Source organism: Panicum virgatum, chromosome 1K (genome assembly GCF_016808335.1).
Source record: "Panicum virgatum strain AP13 chromosome 1K, P.virgatum_v5, whole genome shotgun sequence".
Taxonomy (NCBI): domain Eukaryota; kingdom Viridiplantae; phylum Streptophyta; class Magnoliopsida; order Poales; family Poaceae; genus Panicum; species Panicum virgatum.
The window spans coordinates 19,968,931-19,994,577 of NC_053136.1; the positions used below are offsets into that span (position 1 = coordinate 19,968,931).

General features: G+C 46.1%; 1 protein-coding gene and 1 pseudogene across 2 annotated transcripts; both read right to left on the reverse strand.

Annotated features, from left to right (window-relative positions):
• Positions 1-393: 393 nt before the first annotated feature.
• Positions 394-3,626, reverse strand: LOC120698929. 2 transcript variants are annotated; one of them, XM_039982720.1, is made up of 2 exons: positions 2,331-3,626; positions 394-683 (listed from the first exon to the last, which is right to left on the reverse strand). In XM_039982720.1, the coding sequence occupies exons 1-2, from the start codon at positions 3,576-3,578 to the stop codon at positions 666-668; spliced, it is 1,266 nt and encodes a 421-aa protein (XP_039838654.1). In that variant the 5' UTR covers positions 3,579-3,626; the 3' UTR covers positions 394-665. The 2 variants fall into 2 exon arrangements, with proteins under 2 accessions (XP_039838654.1, XP_039838647.1); XM_039982713.1 differs by having other exon boundaries at positions 394-686.
• A 2,946-nt stretch (positions 3,627-6,572) lies between these two features.
• Positions 6,573-7,838, reverse strand: LOC120651718 (annotated as a pseudogene).
• Positions 7,839-25,647: the final 17,809 nt, after the last annotated feature.

A 25,647-nucleotide genomic window follows, 5' to 3' on the forward strand; every position in this document is an offset into this window, starting at 1 on the left:
ACTTTATTTAATAATTCTAAATAATAAAATTCATTTTAATATGGCAGGGATAAAGTTTAGCCCTCCAAAATAAAATACTGCCTTAGCTAGACGGAACAAGGTAGGTGGTAGGTAGGACAAGCGGGCGGTTTCCTCTAGTCAGACAGGACAGGGTATAGGAGCGGAAGCAGATTTTTTTTTCATGAATTTTGTGCAAGAACAACTCCATAATCGTACAGGTTTAGACTAGAAAACGCATCTCAAAAAATCTCTATTTTGCAGTTACCATAGTAGAGCATGAACATCGGGACAGACCGACAGAGTTTGCTCATTTGCAGCGCAGGGTCTCACGCACCCTGCCTTGCCGGGGCACGGATCCGAACACAGCCTTTTTGGGCAAAAAAGCACAACATGTAAGTAAGATAAACGCTGAAGTAGGGGTTAGATAACTGGACATCCCATATTTAATACTCCTATTATTTACATGCAGCAACTAATCTATACCAGTAATATAGCAATCATTTTTTTATTCAGAGTGTTCTGCTCGGCTCGAACTAGCCTTCCTCTATTTATTCTCATTTTGAATTCACCTCAATCTTCATTTTGAAGCTGGCCCATCAGCGATCTTGTTATGCTTCTCATCTTGGGGCCTGCAGTTTTAGCCTTGGAAGTCCATCCGGTCCCTTTCAAGCTGCAGTCTGAGCCTGCTATTGGGGGAAAACAAGGAACATAAGCAGTGTGCTGAAGGGAACAGTTGCTGATCTGAACACTTTCAGCAAAAGAAGTTTGTGTGCACATATATTCTCATATCTCGTCTTCTTCATTTTGCAGTAACGGAAACAATAATATAAAATAGTGTTAATAATCTTTGATCCAAAAAATGGAATTAAGAGGTGTAAAATGTTGATTGCAATTTTCATCATGGTGGTTTACTTCAAAAAAAGAGAGGAAAAAGTCTAAATTACTCTCCTCAACTATAGCCTAAGTCTGGATAACCCTCTAAACTATGATTTGGTTCATTTTACCCCCAAACTATAACATTTGGTTCAAATTACCCCCTCATATAATTTGTCTTTTTCATTTCTCCATGCATAGGTGGAGTTTTAAGTTGAAATTTTACAAGATAATAGTACACACCATAATGCATGTTAGAAAAATACATTATAATTTTTCATCGTTATTTTGACAAGTTAGGATATTTAATAATAAATTAAACATTAGATTTCAAAATTATATGAAATCTAATAGGGAAAATTTTAAAATCTTTTCTAAATATGCATTGTGATGTCCACTACCTCCTTGCAAAATTTGAAATTAAAATTCAACTTATATATGGAGAAACAAAAAAAATTGTATTACATGGTAAAATAAACTAAATGGCATCGTTTAGGGGGTAATTGAACCAAGTTATAGTTTAGGGGGTTATCCATACTTTAGCTATAGTTGAGGGGAGTAAATTAAACTTTTTCCAAAAAAAAAAATCATCATGGCTCCTGTCAATAAAGTAAAATAAATATTTTCTTCCACATCAATAAAATGGCTTGGATAACACGACTCCTAAATGGGCAAGTAAAATCTGCTATGAGCCAATGAGCACAAAAACAGGAAAGTACAGTCTTCGAGACAGCAACTTCCTTTAAGAAAACAAAACTGCAACAAGATACTGTAACAAGCAACATTTGAGTCTTTGCTAGCCTAACTAAACCACATTAGTGATCATTAATAGAAGTTAGCAGAGTTGCCAACAATGCAGCCCTGAAATTTTTTCGACATCTTAGCTATTGTTTTGCATTGATTCAAACCTAATAATTCTACCACAGATATGTTTATTCACATTGTAAACTAGATAATAGAGTAGCCAAGCCAACTAAGCAGATAAGAAAAAACAACATAAATTGCATAAAACGCAGAAGGTACTAAGACAAAGTCCAATCATTATGCAGCAAGCACAACTTCCTTTAAGAAAAAAGAACAACTGCATCTGTTGCAACAAGCAGCAAATTTACTTCTTAACTAGCCCGACCATAAAACCAAATAAGTAATGTTAATTTGACCTACTCAGTACACCGTTGCATGGTTATATTGTACCACAATGGATGAGAGTCACTAACAGAAGTTAAAGTAACTGACACTGCACCCCTGCGGCCCTGCCAATCTTCTCTGCACCTGAGCTATTTTGTTGCATTGAAATAAGTTCAATTTACACTGTAAACTATATAACTGAGCAGACAAGCTAACTAAGAAGATCACAAATCGTCATACCCAGAGAAGGGACTAACAGAAAGCACAAAGCTAAACATCATAAATTGGATAAGGGACAGCATTACTATAAAGGGAGTCAAGAGACAAACCGTGGATGACTCCTTTTGGTCATATCCTTCCTTCATCGGTGGGAAGACAGGTGGCCATATCAGCATCAAGGGACGGACACTAACTAACTCTTTATCTTCTGGTGTCAGCTGATACACCTTGTCTGCCTGCCTGCTTGTAACATCCAAGAAAACAACAGCCCCAAACATCTCCAAGAACACAAATCTGGCATTGTCCCCAACAGCACATATCTTAACACTAGCACTCTGTCCATCCACAGAAGGCCAAGTTGTCATATCCAAATTAGCGCACACCTGACGCAAACAAATATAATCCACTAGGAACCAGTTCCCTGGATTATCACTGTCCTTCCCGCAGTGGAAGATTTGAAGCTGAGATTCTTTAACATGCACAAGAAAAATCCCAGAACCGTCTCCCCGGGACAGCATGATGCAGCCGCTGTGTTTGTTCAACACCCCATTTGGGAGCTCCATGACTGAGATACTCGAGGATGGAAAATCGCACACAAGAATCTTGTTGGTTGCGGACAGCATGTAGAATTTGGCATTATCAAAGAGCATAACCCTCGATCTCGGTGGCAATAAGGGGAGCTGCGCGGCTGCCGAGGCTCTGACAACCCAGCTCATGTCCTGCAGCTCGTACAGGTACACGGTGGTCTGCAGCTCGCTGTACCCCATCACCACGCAGAAGTAGGAGCGGCCGTCGTCATCGTCGGGGAGAAACTCACCATAGTGGTAGATAAGGCACTCGTCGTCGTTGGTGAGCTGGATCGGCGGCGGGGGCGGAGGCGGCGGGACCACGGCCGTGTCCCCCGCGGGGGACAGCGGGCCGCAGATCTGGCGCGTGGAGTCGTGGCGGTCGTCGAAGGTGGTGACGAGGAGGCGGCCGCTACGGCTGTCGTAGACGGAGGCGGCGGAGCCCTTGAAGGCGTCGAAGAAGGCGCCTGCGCGGCGGGCGGCGGCGGCGAGCTCCGGGACCGGGCGGATCGGGAGGAACCGCAGGCGCGGAGCGGGGCCGGCGGAGGTGGAGAGGTAAGCGCCGAGGAGGCGCGGCGGGTGGAGGGCTCGGAACCGGCGGATGAAGGCCGGGTCTGAGGCGTGGCGGAGCCAGCGCCGGCACACGAGGGCGGCGCGGAGGAGGCTAGTTGGGAGGCCGAGGCGGAGGAGGATCTCGCGCAGGAGGTCATCGTCGCCGAGCACCGAGGAAATGGCCGCTGCAGCAGCCACGGCGGCGGCGACAGGCGGCGGCGGCGGCGTCTCGATCTCCATTCCGTGCGGCGACGGGTTTGGGAATTTCAGGTGGCCCGGGTGCCGCTCCAGGGAACGGGGCAGGGTTTTTTTACCGACCGGAAGGTCAAACCGGTTCGGACCGGTCCCGATATCAGCTGGTTTTAAACCGGCCCAAATTTAAAATTTAAATTTAAATTTAAAAAAATGATAAAATCTTAAATAATTTCTAAAAATACTTCAAGTTGCGACGAATATAATGATATCAAATTTTTCAAATATTCGTTCATTTAGTATACTTTGCGGGCATTTAAAGTTAAACAAAAAAACGTGCATACAAAAGTATACAAATACAATGTAAAATATGTTATACATTGTATTAATGTAAAAACAGTACAAAAGAGGGTTGTAGGGTTCATTTAGGCTAAAACATGTTATACAAACATTCAAATTTTGAACTAAAGTGGATTTTCCGTCAGTTTTTTTGTTCAACTCCCAGTTCCCACTCAAACTGGACCGGTTTATCGGTCAATCCGGTCGACTAACCGTTGAAAACCAATTGAATTGCCATCTATAGTTTGAAATTTGAATTTTATCGGTTTTTACCGGTTTCTGGTCAAACCGGATCGGTTTACCGGAATTGGAGGGCAGTGGTTTCGTCGTTCCGGTCGGTAAAAAAAACCTTGGGGAAGAGTCGGCTCGGGCCTTCAGGAATAAGGATCATTTCTGTTTCCCCAACACGTATTTCCAAGTTTCGACAATCTGGTGCAGTTTTGTTAAAAATTACTCCCTTCGTCCCTAATTATTAGCCATTTTGATTTTCAGCTAATAATTTGGGACGTACGGAGATAGAAAAAGATGGTTTTTGGCCTCTGCGAGGCACATCTAAATTCTAGTATTGTTCCTAGCTAAGGATGCAATATAAATAAAATAGTAACCGATGCAAAATGCTTCTGGTTAGAAATAGATGTCCGCGGGATCGAAACAGATGTCTGCGGGCGAGGAGAGGTCTAAATACCGTTAGGATCTATATTTATATATGGTTGTTATTCGTTATGGGCCAACCGAAAAGAGTAATAATTTTTGGATCTTTTAATGGTATGGAACCAATTTTTCCGTTGAAATATAATTGGATTTTAGTGTCACCTAGTAGCGGATTAGTATGGTGACAGTTGATTGCTCATAAAATAATGGCAGTGTATACGACTAGGGGTGGATTTGTACTATCATCATTTGTATCCTGTGATACTAATGAGCTGAAACAATTACTCTAATTAATATTGTTGTTATTAAATCGAAATCATGTAGCTTTAGAAATATGGTTATATGATGTCGCAACGATGAGTTAATTTCTAGATGCGCCCTTGCATATGACTATAGGAAGGTGTGATGTGGAGGAGTATATGTCAAGCGGGATATAGAGAAGATGATGGATGAGATTGCTACTGAAGGTAGAATATGAATAGATGATGATCATTGCCAATCGAACGGCTTAGAAAATTAGCCCAGAGAGAAATGGAATAATATGCCTTGATTATATCATGTCCATAGTTTATAGATTGCCTAATGGAATATGGCCTTTCATTCATATTTTCAGTTCATCATCATCATCATCATCATCATCTGTTTTTTTATTTCTTCAAGCATTCCTTATTTTCTCCTCCATTATATCACCTTGTCATCACCACCATAATTCACCAAAGGGCTCGGCACTGTCAACACCCTTGTACACTCCGCAACGGCCTCCTACTCCTGTCACTCATGGCACAATCTCAGCTGAGGCACTATATTTTCTATGGCTTGTAGTTTTAAAGTTGATAATTATTGTGAAATACAAATATTTACGACAAAATGTTGGCGTAATTATTGTTAGAAATGTAATGTATGGTATATTGGTATGCGTTGTAATGGACTAGCTTTGTGAAATGATAATTATTTCTAAGACTTGGTTAAATAGGATCAACACGCACTGGTTACTGTAAGAAGAAAACGTAATAAAGTGGTTAAGTGGAGCCTAACTATAATGGTAGCAATAATATAGTCAGCTGATTAATGTATTAGATGAAAAAATCTATTCTAAAGGTAGTAATTAAATGATGAAATGATAATATATATGCAATGATTAAGTTGGTGTGTGTCATAAACAAGTGTTTGTATGAGTTTGTAGTGAGATAGTGAGAAATTTATAAAAAATCATTCTCACTCTGACATGAAGAACTCTAGTCTTTATGTAAAGTTGTAGTATGGAGGAGGTCAGAAACTTTTTAATCCGCAGTCATTTGGGTTCCCAAAGAATAATCTGAGTTATGAGAAGCTGAAGCTTGAGCCATTGAAAGGAAATAACCGGTGGTACATAAGGAGTGGAGCAGATGAGAAAATATCATAGATCACGGAAGGGACTACAATAGTGCAGAAAGCAAAACATCGATCATGTACTGGATATAAATAAGACTTCAGTTCTAATTAGTGTACAACACACATAGGGAATCCAGACCAGGTTTTTTTTTTCCCAACCGGTAACCCCAAACCGGAGTACTCCGGTTCCGGTAAACCGGACCGATTTGACCGGTTACCGGTAGAAACCGGTCAAATTCAAATTTGAATTCAAAAAACTCAGTTCAACCGGTTCGTACCGGTATACCGGTCGGTTAGACCAGTTTACCGGCCGGTTTGACCGGTTTGAATTCAAATCCAAATTTAAAATCGCATGTGCAACCGGTATACCGGCCGGTTAGACCGGTTTACCGGCCGGTTTATCAAGTGGGCCTTAATGGGCCGGCCCATTTTTTTTTCTTTTTTTTGATTTAACTTTAAATCCCCGCAAACTATACTAAATGAACGAATTTTTGAGAAAATTTAATACCATTAGATTCATCGCAACTTGGAGTATTTTTAGGAATTTTTTGAGAATTTTTCATTTTTTGAATTTAAATTTAAATTTTGAATTTTAACCGATTGGATACCTGCCGGAACCGGAACCGGTCCGGACCGGTCAAACCGGACCGGTTCCCACCGGTAAGGTTAACCCTGATCCAGACACAAACCGTGCATCTACCACAACTTCTCCATCTTATTGTTCATTCAGAAGAGGGAAGACAGGAGGCCACATCAGCCTAAGAGGATGGACACTGACCAAGTCCTTATCATCCTCCGGTGTCAGCTCATACACCTTCTCTGCCTTCCTGCTCGTAATATCCAAGAAAACAATGGCGCCAAGAATCTCCAAGAACACGAACCTGGCACTGTCCCAAGCAGCGTGCAACTTAACTCCAGCGTTCTGTCCTCCCACGGATATCCCCAGATTCGAGCACACCTGACGCAAACATACAGTATCTGCTAGGAACCAGTTCCCCGCGTTATCATCGCCGCGAAGCTGAGATCCTTCAACATGGATCAGGTGAATCCCACCGGAGCCATCTCCCCGCGACAGCATGATGCGTCGGGTGTGGCCATATTCCACCCCGTTCGGGAGCGCCGTGGCCGAGATGCTCGAGGACGGGAAATCGCAGACGAGGATCTTGTTGGTGGCGGACAGCGTGTAGAACCTGGTGCCGTCGACGAGCACGACCTTCGATCTCGGCGGCGACACGGGGAGCCGAGCCGCGGCAGAGGCCCTGAGGACCCAGTGCATGTCCAGCAGCTCGAACAGGTGCACGGTGGTTTGCTGCCGACTGCTGTACCCTGTCATCATGCAAGAGTAGGAGCGGCCGTCGCCGCCGCCGCCGGGGAGGAACTCGTGGCAGTGGTAGACGACGCTTTCGCCGGGCCTGGCAGCCGGCAGCGGCGGGGCCGGCGGCGGGACGACCGCCGCGCCCCCCGCGGGGGTCAGCGGGCTGCAGACCAGGTGCGTGGAGTCGGTGTGGCCATAGTGCGTGCCGTAGGCCGCGACGAGGAGGCGGCCGCCGCGGCAGTCGCGGACGGCCACCGAGCAGCCGCGGAAGGCGGCGCCGTCGAAGGCGTGCGGCGGCGGCGAGCGCCGGGGGCAGCGTGAGCGTCGGAAGGAAGCGGGGGGGGGGGGGGGGGGGGACGCCGCCCGCGGTGGAGAGGTAGGCGCCGAGGAGGGCGGGCGGGTGGCGGGCGCCGGGCGCGGAAGGCGCGGAGGAAGGCCGGGTCGAAGGCGTGCCGCAGCCAGCGCCTGCTGACCAGAGCGGCGCGGAGGAGGGCGGTGGGGAGGCCGAGGCGGAGGAGGATCTCGCGCAGGAGGTCGTCGTCGCCGAGCACCAAGGACATGGCGCCTGCCGATGCCGCAGCAACCGCAGCCGGCGGCGGCCCCGCGTGACGCCGCGGCCACTCGACTTCCATTAATTTTCTGCGATGTCGTGGTCCGAGGAAGATGCAGGCAAGAGGGAGGAGAATTGAACATGGTCAAACAGATGCGTAAACTTTTGAGTGTAAAGTACTGTAATACTTTTATTTGTATTTAGTAATTATTATTTTGTTGTTGGTGTTCTGACTCCACGGTCTGGCACCAACCAGTGAATATGCTGCGTGTCCCGATCTCTAGATGGTTGATGTAAGAAGAAACACAATGACACCGGGTTTATCCTAGTTCTGGCCGGTGAGGCCGTACGTCCAGCTGAGAAGTGTGCACTGTATTACTTGCACCGAAGTGCTCGTAGTAGGGGATACAAGCTGAGGCGAGAGAGAAGCTCCCAGGTCTCAAGAGGTACTAGGAGTGATTGAGGCGAGTACCAATATCGATGGAGTGAGTACGCGTGTTCGCTTGGTCCTTTTTTCTTCCGTTCCCCCTCCCCTTTTATATGTTCAAGGAGGAAGGGTTGCATGCATGGGGTCGGTGAGGTCGTCTACTTCTCCCCCCTTGTGGTCCGGGGGAGAACAGTTGGTCTTCTTTGTCGTCGAGCACTGTGGGGCATGTCTTAAGTCATGGTCATCGTCCTTGCGAATCCTTGCGCCCATGCCAGGAGTGCGTCCTTGTCCAGTGGCACCAGCAACGGCGTGGCGATAGTTGTAGAAGTGCGCAGAGCTTCGCGTCAGATGAGGTGGGGCGTCGAGGGTGTTGAAGCGCTAGCCCTGCCTTGGTCGAGGCTCATACTGTGTTTGAGGGTCGTTGCCCATGCCCTCCGAGGGTCCTGCTAGGGAGAAAGGTACAAGGGGTAGGCAGCACAGTGGTGGGAGGCGTCAGGCAAGTCCGTACAGGGCTCTGCCAACTCGCCCTGTGTTGGGAACAACGACACAGTAGCGGGCGCAGGCTGATGAGATGCCGGTCATGTCCGCTGTGCGGCATGATGGTCGATGCCAGCTGACGCCACCTGGCACCGCCCGATTCCTGCCCCATGCCGGGGAGTAGTTGGCAAGTAAATGCGCCCGTCCCGTCGGGTAGTTGGGCCGCCGCTCCAGTCCGCCGAGGGCGGTCTCAAACGAGGCGGAGATTTCTCCTGCGCCGAGGCCCCGTAGAGGGCTCGGCTGAGGGAGCCTCAAGCGAGGTGGAGTCCGTCCTCGCATCGAGGGGCCCCGACGGGCGACCCTCGAGCGAGGCGGAGATTGCTTTTGCTTCGAGGGTCCTCGGCAGGGAGCCCTCGAGCGAGGCTGAGATTTCTTCCACGGTCAGCGAGGCCTCAGGGGGGCCGTATCGTGGTGCTGGGCCGTGGGCCGAGCGTGACTTGGGCTTTCCGTACTTGAAGAGGCTTTGGGCGTCCGAGTTTGGGAAGGATCCAGCCCGGGTGCCGAACCCTGCTGTGCGCGTGTTGAGGGTGTTTTAGCCCAGGGTTAGGGGGCTCCATAGTTATGGTACCGGACACCTGTCATAGGTTAATTAGGCTCAAAAGATTCGTCTCGCAAATTATGGACAAACTGTGTAATTAGTTATTTTGTTTAGCTACATTTAATACTTCATACATGCATTGAAACATTCGATGTGATGAGGAATCTTGTAAAATTTGGAATTATGGAGGCAACTAAACAAGATTCAGGATTTTATCTGTCTAACAGCTGGGCCAGTGCCGCTGACCATGGCAATTTGCAATCCTTTGGTAGCAGCATCCCAGAAACCAATTGCTAAAGAAAAAAAGTCACCTACTGGTCGGAGCAGCCGAAGATGCCATGACCCGTTGAACTGACAATAGGCATAAGAGCTACGGAGGGAAATTTTCTACGGCGGTGCCGCACCGCACCCCTGTGCGCACCGCCCATGATATTGTCGTGTGGCAACTGACGCCATGAGGAGCAGGGTTGTTGACAGCCAAATTTGGCATGTGCTGAGGCCGACCGGTCTGACCGGTCGGGCCGGCCGATCAGACCGGTCGGGTCTGTACAGTCCGAGTAAAATTAGGTTTTTTTTTGTAAAGAGTCCTCATATAATCCTACTCGTGAAGGGATACGTCTTCCCCGACCTATAAATATAAAGGCTAAGGCCGATTGAGGTTATTCCCAATCAAATCAATCAAAATAGCGCATTACTTTTATCTCTCAAACCCTAGTCTTTTCCAACCCTAGATTGCTTTCTTCCTTCGTCCCGGCGGCGTTTGAAGACGTTCTGAGTGGCCTGCCGACCTCAGAGCAACCCTACGATCACGAGCTCCGACGGGGTCCCTCCCGAGCTCGCTGTTCTAGGTTTCCAGCGAGCCCCTGCCTGCACCGGTCAGACCGGTCGGCGAAACCGGTCAGACCGGTTCGCCCAGGGTTTCGTGGGTGTTGATCTTTTTGACGATCGTTCGTGCATTCTAACGCATTCGAGTGTGTTGGCGCGATTCTGTGTCAACACACTTTTTGGCGACTCCGCTGGGGAACAGATTAATCTGGTTTCAAAAAACCGATCTAGTCTAGATTCTCCAAGAAGATGGGTACTCATGGTGAGATCCACAACGACAACATCATCAAGGCGACCATGGAGGAGCTCACTGAAGAGGAGCGCAAGGCCTACCTCATCGCTGAAGAGCACCTGAAGGAGCAATTTCTTCAGGGATTCAAGAAGGAGCGAGGAGGCCTAGTCAAGAGGGTCGGGGAGTTTGTGATGCCATCATTCAAGTTAAACCAAGATAAGGTCGAGGTACTTCCTAATGATCCCTCTGAATTAGTTAAGCAATTCTCTCTCATGGTAGGTTCGAAAATATCTGATGCGCAAGTAGCTTCGGGAGAGACTCTTGCTGGGCTTAATGATGAAATTGCAGCGCTCAAAAAAGGTAAAACTGTCGAGGGTGGCGCTCAATTCACGAAATCAGATTCGGTTGGCACATCTTTTACCCAAGATCAATTCTATGGGATGCCGCCGAACTCGTTTCCAGGGCAATCTCCGTTGCCATCCACTGTTCATGCGCCACCGGTCCCACCGGTCACCTCGACCGGTTAGACCGGTGCAGGCGGTCAGACCGGTTACTCGACCGGTCAGACCGGTATGACAGGACAGCAACCAGTGCCCTCTGTACCGTGCACGTCTAACCCTAGTTCGGCCGTCCCTAGCCGAACTAATGAGATGGTGATGTATACAGGGCCTCATGCTACGTCACAGCAGGGATCTGGACCTCATCGAGGGCCGATTTCTAACACTAACATGGCTTACTCCGGTCCTACCATGCAACGTGTTTCATCTTCTCTGAATACTTCGGCCAGTGGTGCTTATCAGGCCGATTTTAGTAGATTTAAAGAAGATTTAGCTAGAGTGCTTAAATCTAAACTTGGGATTGATATGGGTGGGTCGCGTTTATACCAAAAGCCATATCCTCCTGAGTTTGATTTTATTTCATATCCTGTTGGTTGGCGGATTCCCGAGTTTGTCAAATTCAATGGTGAAGATTCTCGTACGACTTGGGAGCATGTTAGCCAATATGTCTTGCAATTGGGAGAAGCGGGTCTTAATGATGCCTTGCGGGTTCGTTTGTTTTCTTTGTCTTTGACTGGAACCACTTTCTCTTAGTTTTCCTCACTTGCGCCGGGATCTATTTTAAATTGGAATCAATTAGAGCGCAAATTTCATGATCACTTCTATAGTGGGGAGGCCGAAGTTCGATTGCTAGACTTGACATCGATTAAACAAACTTGAGATGAAACAGTTTTGGATTACTTTCAAAGATTTAAAGCTTTGAAAAATTGGTGTTTTAATTCATCTCTTTCAGAAAAGGATTTGGCGGATTTAGCGTTTAATGGCTTGCGTTCTTACTTGAAGGAAAAACTTGAAGGTTTTGATTACATTACGGTTAATCATTTGCAAATGCGAGCTATTGGCACCGAATTTAAGTATAAAAATCTTAAAGATACTTTCAAACCTCATCGGTCCAACACACATGTTCTTGATCCTGATTCGGATGGTTCGGACGATGATAGTAAGGAAGTATATGCCGCTAAATTTGTTTGGCCATCAAAGGCCAAACCCGGTTCGGTTCTGTCTCTCAAGCCGATTCAAAAGAATCGGCAAGAGGAGCCGAAATTTACTTTTGATGTTTCTAAGTCTGATCGGATTTTTGATGAATTGCTTAAGAATGGTAACATCCGATTGTCACATGCTATTCTATCTCCCGATGAACTTAGACGACATGCATATTGTAAGTGGCATAACTCTACATCTCATGCTACTAATGATTGTAATGTTTTTCGTCGACAGGTACAATCGGCCATTAATGAAGGACGATTGGTACTTTCTGAGATGCAAATTGACAAAGCTCCTTTCCCTGTTCATACGCTGGAATTGAACAATCCAAAGGTGCTCATTCGGCTGGAACAAGCCGAAGGAGCTAAGCGGAAGGATGTTGTCATCGGTGATCCAAGACCTATGGATACAAGTGATAAAATCCTTGCTCGTGAAGTTGTCAAAGAAAAAACTGATGATGGCAAAGATACTTTGAAGATCATTGTCAGAAATCCCAGACTCGGGGGGCAAGGAAGCCCTCTACTAGAAAATCGGTCTGCTGATCAGGCACGACCGGTCAGACCGGTGTCTGCTACCGGTCAGACCGGTCCGACCGGTCAGGCCGGTTCTTCCAACCGGTCAGACCGCCCTGGTGACCATCCCCGGACCTTCAAGCCGAAACGTCCGGAAGTGGGTACTTGGAAGACCAACGAAGTGAAGGTGCAGGGAAGAACTGCTAATCAAAAGCCCACCTTCAACCAGTTGTTGAACAAGTATACAAAGGCCGTTCAAAACTGATCGGCCGTTAAAAAAGAGACCGCGTTCACCACCGCGTCAAGATCGTCTAGCGTCCCCAAGGAGGGAATCCAGCAGGCGCAGAGGTGATGTTGTCACGTTATATCCTCCTCAGAAGATGTATGCCACCATGCCATGGATGCCACCGGCTTCAAATGCAACAAATCCGGCATGGGAGCATGGGGGATATGGATGCAGTGTTTCCCGATGCCTTATCCTCCACATTATCAAGGGGAAAGCTCCAGGATGCCAGTGCATGACCGATTGGGACCACGCCAATCCGGTCTAGGGCAGCAGGATGCACCGGTCAGACCGATACACACTGACCGGTCAGACCGGTCTCATCAGAAGTCGGGTCAAGCTCCTGTTCCAAGGTTTGAGTATCGCGTCAAAGAAAAGAGGGGGGAGCAGAAGACCGTGGTTGATTCAGAAAAGCCCAAAGCCGATGTTATTCAAATCGGTGAAATCGAAGTGCCCATAAGAGATACGGGCAAGAGACCGATGGATGTAGATACATCGGTTGATGTTCCTTCACAAAAGTTGGTCATGTCCAATGATCATGAGGCCGGTAGTAGCAAGGGTGCAGCGGATAAGTACCATCAGCCTAGATGGTGCCCTTCGGGATTAACTCATACTCAAAAAAGGAAATTGCAGCGCCTCCACAACAAAGAAAAGAAGGAACATGAGAAGGAGAAGATGAGGGATGAGGAATTCAACAGATACAGGCCTATGTTCCCTCAAAGCAAGGTGTGGAAAGCTAAGACAGTTGACCAGCCAGACAGACCGGTCGGACCGTCACAGCCGACCGGTCAGACCGGTCAGGAGGACCGGTCAGACCGCTCTGACCAACCAGTCAGACCGGTCGAGCCTAGTGCAGAGACAATATCCGAATCGGTGCCGCCCGTTTCGGTTTCTTCTGTTGATGAAGCCCCAGCAGTTCCTCTGACAGCTGAAGACGAGGAATTGGTAGACTACGAAGTGTCTCCAGAGCGCACCAATATGGAGATCAATGTGGTGCACTTATCTTCGGATTACTTCGTGGTTCCGGAGGAGGATTTGGCTCATCTTCAGTTCGGGCCCCGTGAAGCTGTGTTCCAGAAGCCAAGCGAGAAAGACAATCATCTGAAGGCTCTTTATATGAGGGGACACATCAACGGGAAGCCGGTAACTTGCATGCTAATAGATGGTGGGGCCATTGTAAATCTTATGCCCTACTCGTTGTACAAGAAGCTCGGTGGCCAAGACGAAGACCTGATCAAGACGAACATGACCGTTAGTGGTGTTGGAGGGAGCGATCCCCTTAGCGCCAAAGGAGTCGCTTCCATGGAGCTCACCATTGGAAGTAAGACGCTTGCTACAGCTTTCTTCGTCGCGGAAGTGCAAGGTAACTACAATTTGATTCTTGGGAGGGATTGGATTCATGCAAATCAGTGTGTTCCTTCTACCTTGCATTAGTTTCTTGTTCAGTGGATCGGCGATGAGGTTGAGATTGTCCATGGGGACACTTCATCCTTTGTTGCTTTAGCCGATTCGGATTCCATTAGTGCACACAACAACGTCAAGTGTTTATCGGGCGTGGACCTGTCCGATTATGATTTGATCAGTTGCACTAAGGATGGTTTTGTTTCTGCTGTACTAAAGCCGATGGATAATCGGCTAAATCATTTAATATAAATCAGATGAGTACAACAGAAGCTCCAGAAGAGACCGGTCAGACCGCCCGTGCCGACCGGTCAGACCGGTCCTGTCCCGTTCGGCGCACAGGGCCGACCAGTCAGACTGGACACCCCTACCGGTCAGACCGGTCCAACGCAGAGTGGCTGCAGCAGAGGCTAGATCAATATCGGGCGCGCACGAACGATATGTGTGAAGCCATTGAAGATTCTGATGATCTAGATAAGCTGGGTCAAGGGTTTACATCGACCGATCCTTTAGAAAAGGTAGACATTGGTGATGGAACTATTCCTAGGCCGACTTTTGTAAAAAAAAATTTATCGGCTGAATATAAAGCCGATTTGGTTAATTTATTGAAGGAATATGTTGGTTGTTTTGCTTGGGAGTATCATGAAATGCCTAGTTTGAGTCGTGATCTTGTTGAGCATCGTTTACCAATTAAAGCCGGTTTTAGACCATATAAACAACCGGTTAGGTGTTTCAATCCCATTATTTATGACCGAATTAAAACTGAAATTAATCGTTTACTTGATGCTGGATTTATTCAGTCTTGTCATTATGCTGATTGGATCTCTAATATTGTGCCCGTTGAGAAAAAGGATTCGGGGAAAATTAGAATATGCATTGATTTTAGAGATCTTAATAAGGCTACTCCCAAGGATGAATATCCTATGCCTATAGCCGATATGTTGATCAACGAAGCTTCCGGACATCGTGTCATTAGTTTTCTTGATGGTAACGCCGGTTACAATCAAATATTCATGGCCGAAGAAGATGTATCTAAAACGACCTTTAGATGTCCGGGATTTGTCGGTTTATTTGAGTGGGTGGTTATGACTTTTAGTTTGAAAAATGCGGGTGCTACTTATCAAAGAGCTATGAATTTAATCTTTCATGATTTGATTGGTGTCATCTTGGAAGTGTACATTGATGATATTGTCGTTAAATCGGCCGGTTTAGATAATCATTTAGCCGATTTAAGAATTACTCTTGAAAGGATGCGCCGGTATGGTTTAAAGATGAATCCACTCAAATGTGCTTTTGGTGTATCGGCTGGAAAGTTTCTTGGCTTCATTATTCATGAGAAGGGAATAGAGATTGATCCTAAGAGAGTTGAAGCCATGAAGAAGGTTGAAGCCCCTACATGCAAGAAGGATTTACAGAAGTTCTTGGGCAAGGTAAATTTCTTGAGAAGATTTATATCTAACTTGTCCGGGAAGATCGATGCTTTTACTCCTATTCTTCAGTTAAAAGATGAAACCGAATTTACTTGGGGGGCAAAATAGCAAGAAGCATTTGAGAAGATCAAGATTTATTTGTCTTCACCACCCATACTCAAAGCGCCTAGGAGAGAAGTGCCTTTCAGACTTTATGTGGCTGCTGAAGACAAGATTATTGGGGCTGTTTTGACTCAAGAGACCGAAGGGAAGGAATATATTATTACATATTTAAGCCGACGACTTATTGATGCGGAGACGAGGTATACATTTATTGAGAAGTTATGTTTGTCTTTTTATTATGCTTGTACCAAATTGAGACATTATCTATTATCTAGTAATTGGATAGTAGTATGTCAAACCGATGTGATCAAACATATGTTACAGAAACCGATTTTGAGTGGTAGAATCGGTAAGTGGGCTTATGCTTTGATTGAGTATGATTTGGCTTGTGAACCTTTAAAATCTATAAGAGACCAAATTGTAGCGGATTTTATTGTTGAGCATCAAATTAATGACAAGCATGATTTAGAAGTCGGCTATATTACTTGCACACCATGGAAGTTGTACTTTGATGGATCGGTTTGTGATGATGGTCAAGGGATTGGTGTTGTTCTTATTTCTCCGAATGGTGCTGTTTTTGAATTTTCAAACCGATTGGAAGAAGAATGCACAAATAACCAAGTTGAATATGAGGCTCTTCTATTTGGCTTGGAATTCTTGCAATCTATGGGCGTGAAGCATGTGGAAGCCTTTGGAGATTCTCTTCTGGTGGTGCATCAAGTATCTAAGGTATGCCAGTGTTATAATGGTTCTCTAAATGCATATCTTCATAAATGCCTTGATATTATTTCCTCCTTCGATGAATTTATTATTAAACATATACCGAGGGAAGAAAATGAAAAGGCAAATGCTCTGGTTCAGCAAGCATCTGGTTATAATGTTACGAAAAAATATTTCAACATTCGCAAGCCGATGCAAACGAAAGCCGAGTTTCTGGTTCTGGACACACCGGTCCGACCGGTCGGCGATACCGGTCTAACTACCCAGACCGGTCTGACCGGTTCAGAGACCGGTCTGACCGGTGATGCAGCTGTTAGTTCTGATTCGGCCAAAAAAGATGATTCAATTGTCTCGGCCGAAGCCCAGGATTGGAGGGTTCCTCTTATGTCGTATTTGAGAGATCCTGGTCGTGGCGCAGAGAGAAATATTCGGCGTTTGGCTTTCAAGTATGTTTTAATTGATGATGAACTTTATCGTCGAACTGCCGAAGATTTGCTCCTCAAATGTTTAGACTCGGATCAGGCCCGGATTGCTATGGGTGAGGTCCATGAAGGTATTTGCGGTACTCATCAATCGGCTCCTAAGATGAAGTGGTTACTTAGAAGAGCCGGTTTTTATTGGCCCACCATGCTATCCGATTGTTTCAAGTACTATAAATGATGTGAAGAATGTCAGCGGTTTGGTGATTTGCAATTGGTGCCTGCTGCGTTGATGCATCCTATTATTAAACCATGGCCGTTCCGAGGTTGGGGGTTGGATTTCATTGGGCAAATTAATCCTCCATCTTCAAAGGGGCATCGCTTCGTGTTGGTTGCTATGGATTATTTTACTAAATGGATCGAAGCGGTTCCTTTGAAGAATATGGTGCATAAAGAGGTAATTGAGTTTATTACTGGGCATATTATAAATAGATTCGGCATTCCACAAACTTTGACAACGGATCAAGATACTTCATTTATATCAAAAGAGGTGCGTGCCTTTGCCGAATCTTACAAGATTAAATTGCTCAATTCATCTCCATAATATGCTCAGGCCAATGGGCAGGCCGAGTCTAGTAATAAAACTTTGATCAAACTTGTCAAGAAGAAGATAGAAGAAAATCCTAGGAGGTGGCATGAAGTGTTATCCGAAGCATTATGGGCTCACCGTATATCTAGACATGGTGCTACTAAGGTTACTCCTTTTGAGCTTGTGTATGGTCAGGAGGCCGTTTTACTCGTTGAGGTGAATCTGGACGCATATAGATTAGCAAAACAAAATGACCTCTCCGCTGTTGATTATCATGATATGATGATGGATAATATTGATGAGGTGACCGACAAGCGTTTGAAGGCTTTGAAGGAAATTGAGAAGGATAAGATTCGGGTGGCTAGAGCTTACAACAAGAAGGTAAAACTTAAATCTTTTCAGGTTGGAGATCTAGTTTGGAAGACAATTTTGCCTCTTGGGATGAAAAGCAACAAGTTTGGCAAATGGTCGCCAAGTTGGGAGGGTCCCTACAAGGTTATCAAGGTTATCTCCGGTAATTCATATATGATGGAGACGGTGCAAGGTGAGCATCTACCTAGAGCTATCAACGGGAGGTACTTGAAGAAATTTTATCCTAACACATGGCAAAGTGCATGAAGACAAAGACGGCCGGTATTATATATCGCCCTTAGTTTTGTTTTAGGACTTGTATGCTCTGTGTAAAACATGTACATCAGGATAGTTCTTGCTTTTTGGCTTGTGAAACTCACCAAAAAGCAGGGGGGCATATGTTGACAGCCAAATTTGGCATATGCTGAGGCCGACCGGTCTGACCGGTCGAGCCGGCCGGTCAGACCGGTTGTGTCTGTACAGTCCGAGTAGAATTAGGTTTTTTGTAAAGAGTCCTCATGTAATCCTACTCGTGAAGGGGTACGTCTTCCCCGGCCTATAAATATAAAGGCTAGGGCCAATTGAGGTTATTCCCAATCGAATCAATCAAAATATAGCATTACTTTTATCTCTCAAACCCTAGTCTTTTCCAACCCTAGATTGCTTTCTTCCTTCGTCCCGGCGGCGTTTGAAGACGTTCTGAGTGGCCTGCCGACCTCAGAGCAACCCTACGATCACGAGCTCCGACGGGGTCCCTCTCGAGCTCGCTGTTCTAGGTTTCCAGCGAGCCCCTGCCTGCACCGGTCAGACCGGTCGGCGAAACCGGTCAGACCGGTTCACCCAGGGTTTCGCGGGTGTTGATCGTTTTGATGATCGTTCGCGCGTTCTAGCACATTCGAGTGTGTTGGCGCGATTCTATGTCAACAAGGGTCCTCCGCGGGATCTTCGCGCCGTACCGAGCGAGCCGGCTCCGCTACAGACCGTGCCGGCGTGCCTGCACAAGGAGAGCCGAGCGCCCGAGCCATGATGGCCCTACGCTGGGCTGATGGCTGGCTGGTACTGTTCGTGCTGAAAAGTGCGGGTAGCTGCTGGTCAGCCCACTCGGCGTAGGCAGCCAGCTGCTGGGTCCGTTGAGGAGAGCGGCCCCGAGGGGAGTGGAATGGCTGGCTGGTGCCGAACAGCTGGGCTGGTCAGCCCAGCGAGAATTAGCCCAGCCAGCCGCTTCCGTCCATCCGAACAGGGCGGATGATGCTGATGCCCATGTCCTTCTGCCATTAATTAATTCCCACCGCCGAATCGGACACCGTCGCCGTGATTGCATCCATTCTAACCGTCGAGTCAGCACTCAGCAGTAGCTGCTAAGATCAATGGTAGTGTTTGTGTGTTCCGTGATTTTGAACATTTTTGGACTTCACATTATTAGTGTTCTTGCATTTGTGATCCATGCTCTTCAATGATATAAGAGCATATCGTCATCATCCACTAAAAAATTGAGAGCACCAGATGGGTACTTGTTTAAAAATTGACATTTGACACCTAATGTCTCCCCTGCATAAGTTTCAAAAACATTTTTCAAAGGTGTAGTGTGCCCAATCATATATTAGTGGAGGAGTATTTTTTTCATAACACAGTACAGACGCAGATGCTCATAAAAGTACGCACACTCACCTATATGAATACACCAACGCAACCTTACCCCTATGAACACCTCCGAGAGACTGACGACAAATTCTCGAGATTGAAGATGTCACCATTAATGTCTCGCTATCGATGGACACGTCGCCTACCACTGAAAGAATGTCGCCGGTTAAATTTGGAATAAATTCAGAAAAATGCGAGCATCAGTGTTGAGTTGAGAACTTGAACCCTATGTGGCAGAACCGCCTAAATTAATCTGGTTCAAATGCGCTAACCATCACTATTATTGCTAAAATTGTTAACACGCACTTCAAACGGAGAAATTTGACAGTCTGTCGGGTAAAATCCCAATAAAACCACTGTAATTTCGGATCGAAACAATATACCTCACTCGAAGGTGAGCCCAGAGATTACAATAACCAATTTCAATAGTAAATGTTATTATAAACTGAGTTTAAGAATTCAAAAGGAGTACCTCAGAGATTTGAAAGTAGTTGAGTTCTTCAGAGTTTATAAACAGCAGAAAAGAAAATGATATCTAGCGATGATATATGACATCATGATGAAGCCCGTACATGACGTCAATCTCACCAAGCATTACCTGAAAATAATGTTAAAAGCAAGACTGAGTATACTAATACTCAGCAAGGCTGACCCGTCTTAAGGGTATAAAATATCCCTTTAACTAGACATGCAAGGCTTGTGAAGGTTCTGGAGTTTATTTTTGTTGAAAAGCAAAAAAGAGTAGGTCCTTAATTTCAAGTTTTAGCTTTCAGATTCTAGTTGGATTAACCATTCTAGGTTTGCACCTATCTATACAAGCATGGTAGAGTAAATTATTTGCATCCAACAAGATTGAGTATCATCTTTGTTTCTCTTCTTACTCTATGTGGCAAAGAGATTAAGCAGTCTCAATATCCGTGAGAGGCGGAACAGTTCGAACCGAATTTCAATCCTTGCAAGGTAAAACCTAACACACACACTTGGAGTACCGTTGAGTCACTCCCAAGCAACCGTTTGCTTCTCATTCCGGTTCATGGACAGCGCCACTCTCCCCGACTACAACGAGCCCGACCGTCTCTGCAGTCATGGTGATGCATCATAATTTAACTTTTAATATAATTTTAACTTCCTATCTCTAAGAGAGAGTGGGGGAGGGGTATGTCCACTTGCCGGGCCGATCAGTTACTAGGCTTGCCGCGTACCACATTTACGGCATGTGGCTATGTTAGCGCTCCTTAAGTATCCATTTTATCCCCTGTTTAACTTTGATAATGACAAGAATTTAATATCAGAATCACTAACCATCCTAACCTCGGCTCAATTATTGGTCGTTTTCGCGTTTGCACATATATTTTGGAGGTACTTCGTTTTTGCAGGTTTTTAACCAATTTTGGAGCATGAAATGGCGAGGCCCACGATCACGCGATGACACGGAGAAAGACAAAGGCCAAAGCCCGAACAAAGGATCAAAGGCCATGATGATTAGAGGCCCGTTCATGCACATCCACCCTCCAATGAAGCCCAAAAGACAAAGCCCACAAGATAAGATCAAGATACTTCTGGACTAAGCAAAGCAAAGAGATATTTAAGGAAGGATTTTCCATCCTATCCTTCTCCTCGAAGAAATCTCGAAGATAACGACGTCTAATGGGGTGCAATTGTGAAAGACATAAACTCTAGAAGATTCCAGGAGACTTGGGGAGAAAGATGAACGCGAGCCGATGAAGGAAAGACCCAGGCCGGCCGGCCTAGGCTCATTGGGCCTGCCGGCCCCGCCCTTTTTAGGTCGGTTCGACCTCCCCTTTGACCGAGGGTTCCCTGAGGCTATTTAAAGACACCTCCCCAAGGTTCACGCAGAGATCAATTCGGGAGACGACGCTAAGGAGCAGAGAAGATAGAGGGACACCTCTCGGAAAGCCGAGGGTCATGCTAGTTGTCTAGGGTTTGCCCTAGCCGACGTGGGAACCTTGCAAGGAAGACCACGTCGGAGTTCTGGAGCTAGGATCATCAAGATCAAGGTAGGGCCCCGGTTGTGATCTTGTGATGAACTATCATTCATGGTGAAGTTATTTGTGTTTCCGAATGTTTAGCGACCATGTTCTCTCTTTCGATTTCGTTCTTTTCTTTGGGTTTGCTTCATCCCAGATCTATTATCGAGATAGATCGCTTAGCATGATCTTGTAGTCATGGTGGCTAGAGGTTCATGGCGGAACTACCAAAGGGGTTCGACTTGCTTCAGGGTATCTTGTTGAAAGGGGTGGCGTCGTGACAGGCCGTTGCCACTAAGTAGGTGGGGTATCGAGGGATCGGATTGGAGATTTTGAGTTTAAAGATGATTTTCATTGAGATTCACATCTACCTTACTTCACTTTATCTAGCTGGAACTACAACATATGCATGATCTAGGTGATCTAGATTGGTTATCTCTAACTTTCTCTTGCTACCTTCGGTGTTTGTCATGTTTTTAGTAGATTAGATTCGTTTTCACCATCTCAACACAAAGGAATCTCTATGCTAGTAGATTGTTTCTGGTCTCTTTGGTTCCGTGGATTGATAAACCTTGGGGGAATACTCTGAGGGAAAAGCTACACGAAACCGTGCGCTTGCGGTATATAAATCGGGGGCGCTAAGGAGCGTCAACAAGCTTTTCTGGAGCCGTTGCCGGGGAACCATCGATTTAAGATCCAATCTTACTTGCATTCGTAAATATTTCTTTTTCTTGATTTTTCTTTTTGACCTTTTTAGATCTCTTATTTTTCTGAGCTAACTAAAAAAAACGGATCTATTCCACGAAAATCAATCTAATCTAGAGTTTTCTTTATTTTTGCTTTATTTTTCTTTTATGTTTTAGATTTTGTATATTCATCTTTTAGATCTCGTATATATTTTTATTTTTCGCTAACCCCTAATAGGAGATGGACGGGAGCCTCTCCAACAAACCCGAAAATTTTGTGGATGATCCAGAAAAAATTTACAGGCAAAGGAGATGAGAAGCACGATCAAGGAAGCCGGAACTAGTAGATCCAAAAGTTGAAGCCGACGATTCATCGTCTTCACCTCAAGCAACTCCACCAACAAGTCCAAAAGAGGCGCCACTTCACCAAGGGATGGCGCTACCGGAGCCAGAGCGTATGATCGGAGAGCTATGCACTCCGGACATTCGGGACTTGCCGATCCAAAATTTCGACAACATCGGAGTTCCGTTCGAGATCAAGACTTCAATCATAAGGATGGTGCAATGCTCTCCCTTCACCGGAAAAGAAGACGCTAATCTACATCTTCAAGCGTTCCTCCAACTATGCCGCACCTTCGACATGCAAGGGATGACTCAAGATCAAATAAGAGCGAGGCTCTTTCCGTTCTCTCTACTTGGGAGAGCGCTGCAATGGTTTCATTCTCTACCACCGCGCACGGTGCAAAATTGGGAGTCCTTGATGAAAGAATTCATGACGGAGTTCTACTCGCCGGGCAAGACCCAGATTCTGCGCAACAAGATTGCAACATTCGCGCAAGCCCCGACGGAGACTATTGCGGAAGCCTATGAGCGCTTCAACGACTACATCCATGCCGTACCTCATCATAAGTTCTCAAGGGAAGATGTGGTCCAGAAGTTCTATCAAGGCCTCACTACTGCATCAAGGGGGATCATTGACGCATCGGCCGGAGGATCTATCATTGAGCTCACGCCTACTCAAGTTTTCAAGCTATTCAAGAAGGTGGCGGACAATGACGCATGGGCATCATCGGGGCGCCTACAACCACTCCAAGCCGTGGGCGCCGCAAAGAGTGTATTACAAGTGGAACGTGAAGAAGTGCTAGAAGGGAAGATTGACTCGCTCATGAGAAGGTTGGAGAAGATGGAAGTGGAAAAGAGAGAAGCCCAAGCTATTGATTTGAAGGCGGCCGAAGCAAGGTCTACATGTGAAGAATGTGGAGAGTACGGCCATGTACAAAAGAATTGCCCGGAGGAAGCCAAGATGCTCGACTACATGAAGAAGGGAGAATGGATTCCGCCGACCAACTTCCGCTACAGGCAAGGTAGACCCCAATTTAATGCAAGCTCTTCCATTTAAAACTCGGTGCCTCTTTGTACACAATTGAAGGAGTTCATGGAGGAGCAAGGCAAGATCAACAAGGACACCGTCACCAAGTTTAAGGCTATGGACAAAATCTTGGAAAACATTGATGGAAAGGTGACGGAGGTCGGGAGCTCTAACCTTCAAGTACTCAACATGATGGAGATGCTAGAAACAAAAGTAGCCCAGCTCGCCGGACGCCTATCTAGCAACGAAGGAAAATTGCCCGGGCAACCTCAAAATCCGGAGATGGCTAAGGCAATTCAAACTCGCTCGGGAAAGGAGACCGAAGAACCCGAACATGCAGCGGGAGCAAGGAAGCCTAAGCCAAGAGTTGAAGTGGAGACCATCATCAAGGAGAAGGCACCTACTCCTATGCCAGAGATAGTCACCGAAGAGCTGGAGTTTGAGCTAGATGATATAGACACCAAGATTCTACCGCCAAGGCCATGATACCGCAAAGGTAAACATGAAGATGAGCAGTTCAACAAATTTGTTGACATGGTACGCAGGTTGAGCATCAATATGCCGCTCTTGGACGCTCTACAAGTTCCGACGTATTCTCGCTACTTCAAAGACATTATGGGAGACAAGGGCGAGATACCGCCAAGCACTGTCAAGCTAACCGAGGAATGCAGCGCGGCAATCGCTAATGAAGCTCCTGAAAAGAAGAGGGACCCCGGATGTCCTACCATCCCGTGTTCCATTGGATCTCTTATGTTCGAAAGAGCACTTTGTGATCTCGGTGCAAGTGTGAGCGTCATGCCAAAGAATGTGTTCGAGAAGCTACGCTTACCGGAGCCGGAGCCCACCGCCATGTGCCTAGAGTTAGCGGACAATTCCGTTCGCTATCCTTTGGGAATCGCCGAAGACGTGCCCGTGAAGATTGGAGAACACTTAGTCCCCGTTGACTTTGTGATTATCGATATGGGAGAAGGGAGCAAGGCGCCTCTCATACTTGGGAGGCCTTTCCTCAAGACCGCAAGGGCAAACATCGACGTTGGCAAGGGGGAGATAAAGTTCGACATCAATGGCACCACAAGCGAATTCAAGTTTCGTCCACGTCTTGAGGTATGCAACATGATCAATGTCAAATATGTTCCGCCTCACCGCTGTGTCACAGAGGAGAAGCCAAAGAAAGAAGAGGAGCCGAACAAAAAGGAAGCGAAGAAGGAGATAGAAGTCGTCGCGTCCATCGCGACAAAGAAGATCGTTGCACCCGTCAAGAAGAAAGGTAAAAGCCCGCCTATGAAGACCAAAAAGACGACTAACCTATAAGACAAACCCACACCACGGATTGTGCGGAAGTGGGTACCCAAGACTGCAGCGCCATCACCGAGCGTTGGTCCGAAGTGAAGAAGAAGAAAGTCTAGCTATAGACTATAAACGAAGCGCTTTGCGGGAGGCAACCCGTTCGTCGAGTCAAGAATAAAGCTGCCGGGAGTTCAACCCGTTCGTCGATTCAAGAATAAGCTGCCGGGAGGACAACCCGCGAAAGGTTTAGGTAAGTGAGTCGAGAATTTTGCTACGCAAGAACATGATATACTTTTGAACAATTGGTAGTTCGGTCAAATAATTCGATTTGGATTTTATTCGCTCAGTCATTCCGATGTTATCTCTTATTCTAAACCAATGACATGAGCCATCCTATGATTTATTTGCCTCTTCTTGAGAAAGCCACATACAAAATTCCATACCTATTTTTGGCGACCGTCCTCTCCATGACGGCCGGACCAAGTTGAGATAAAACACACGAGTAGAGCCGCGCTATGTTTATATTACTTAAATTCTTGATGCGTAGGTTCGCACAAACATAGAGAGAATTTTCAGTTTCATTACCATAGGACTAGAATTTTCCTAACCTTAATTATTCTCTTTTTCAAAATTCTCTCTCTCATTTTGGCAAAAATTAGAACCTAAACCCAAGACCCACGGTTGAATTCGAGAATTGTTCGCTTTCAAATTATGAAAGTGAACGGTTCCGGTGCAACCAAAATTAATGTAGTCGGGAAATATTTTTCGACTTACAAATGTAAAGATATTTCAATTCCCCTCTAATTATTCATTTAAACTCATTGCATGCTTTGAGTCAATTCTGAAATTTCGAAGTTAGAGGAGGATTAAACATCTAAGCATGATTTGGAAAGGGTTTATGTGCTTGATTAACACCCATTGCTCAAAGTGAGTTCACGGGAAAGAGTAGTGCTCTCTACCTACCACCACATGCAAATAATTCAAAGGAGGGAGCAGCCATGCATGGGAAGGAC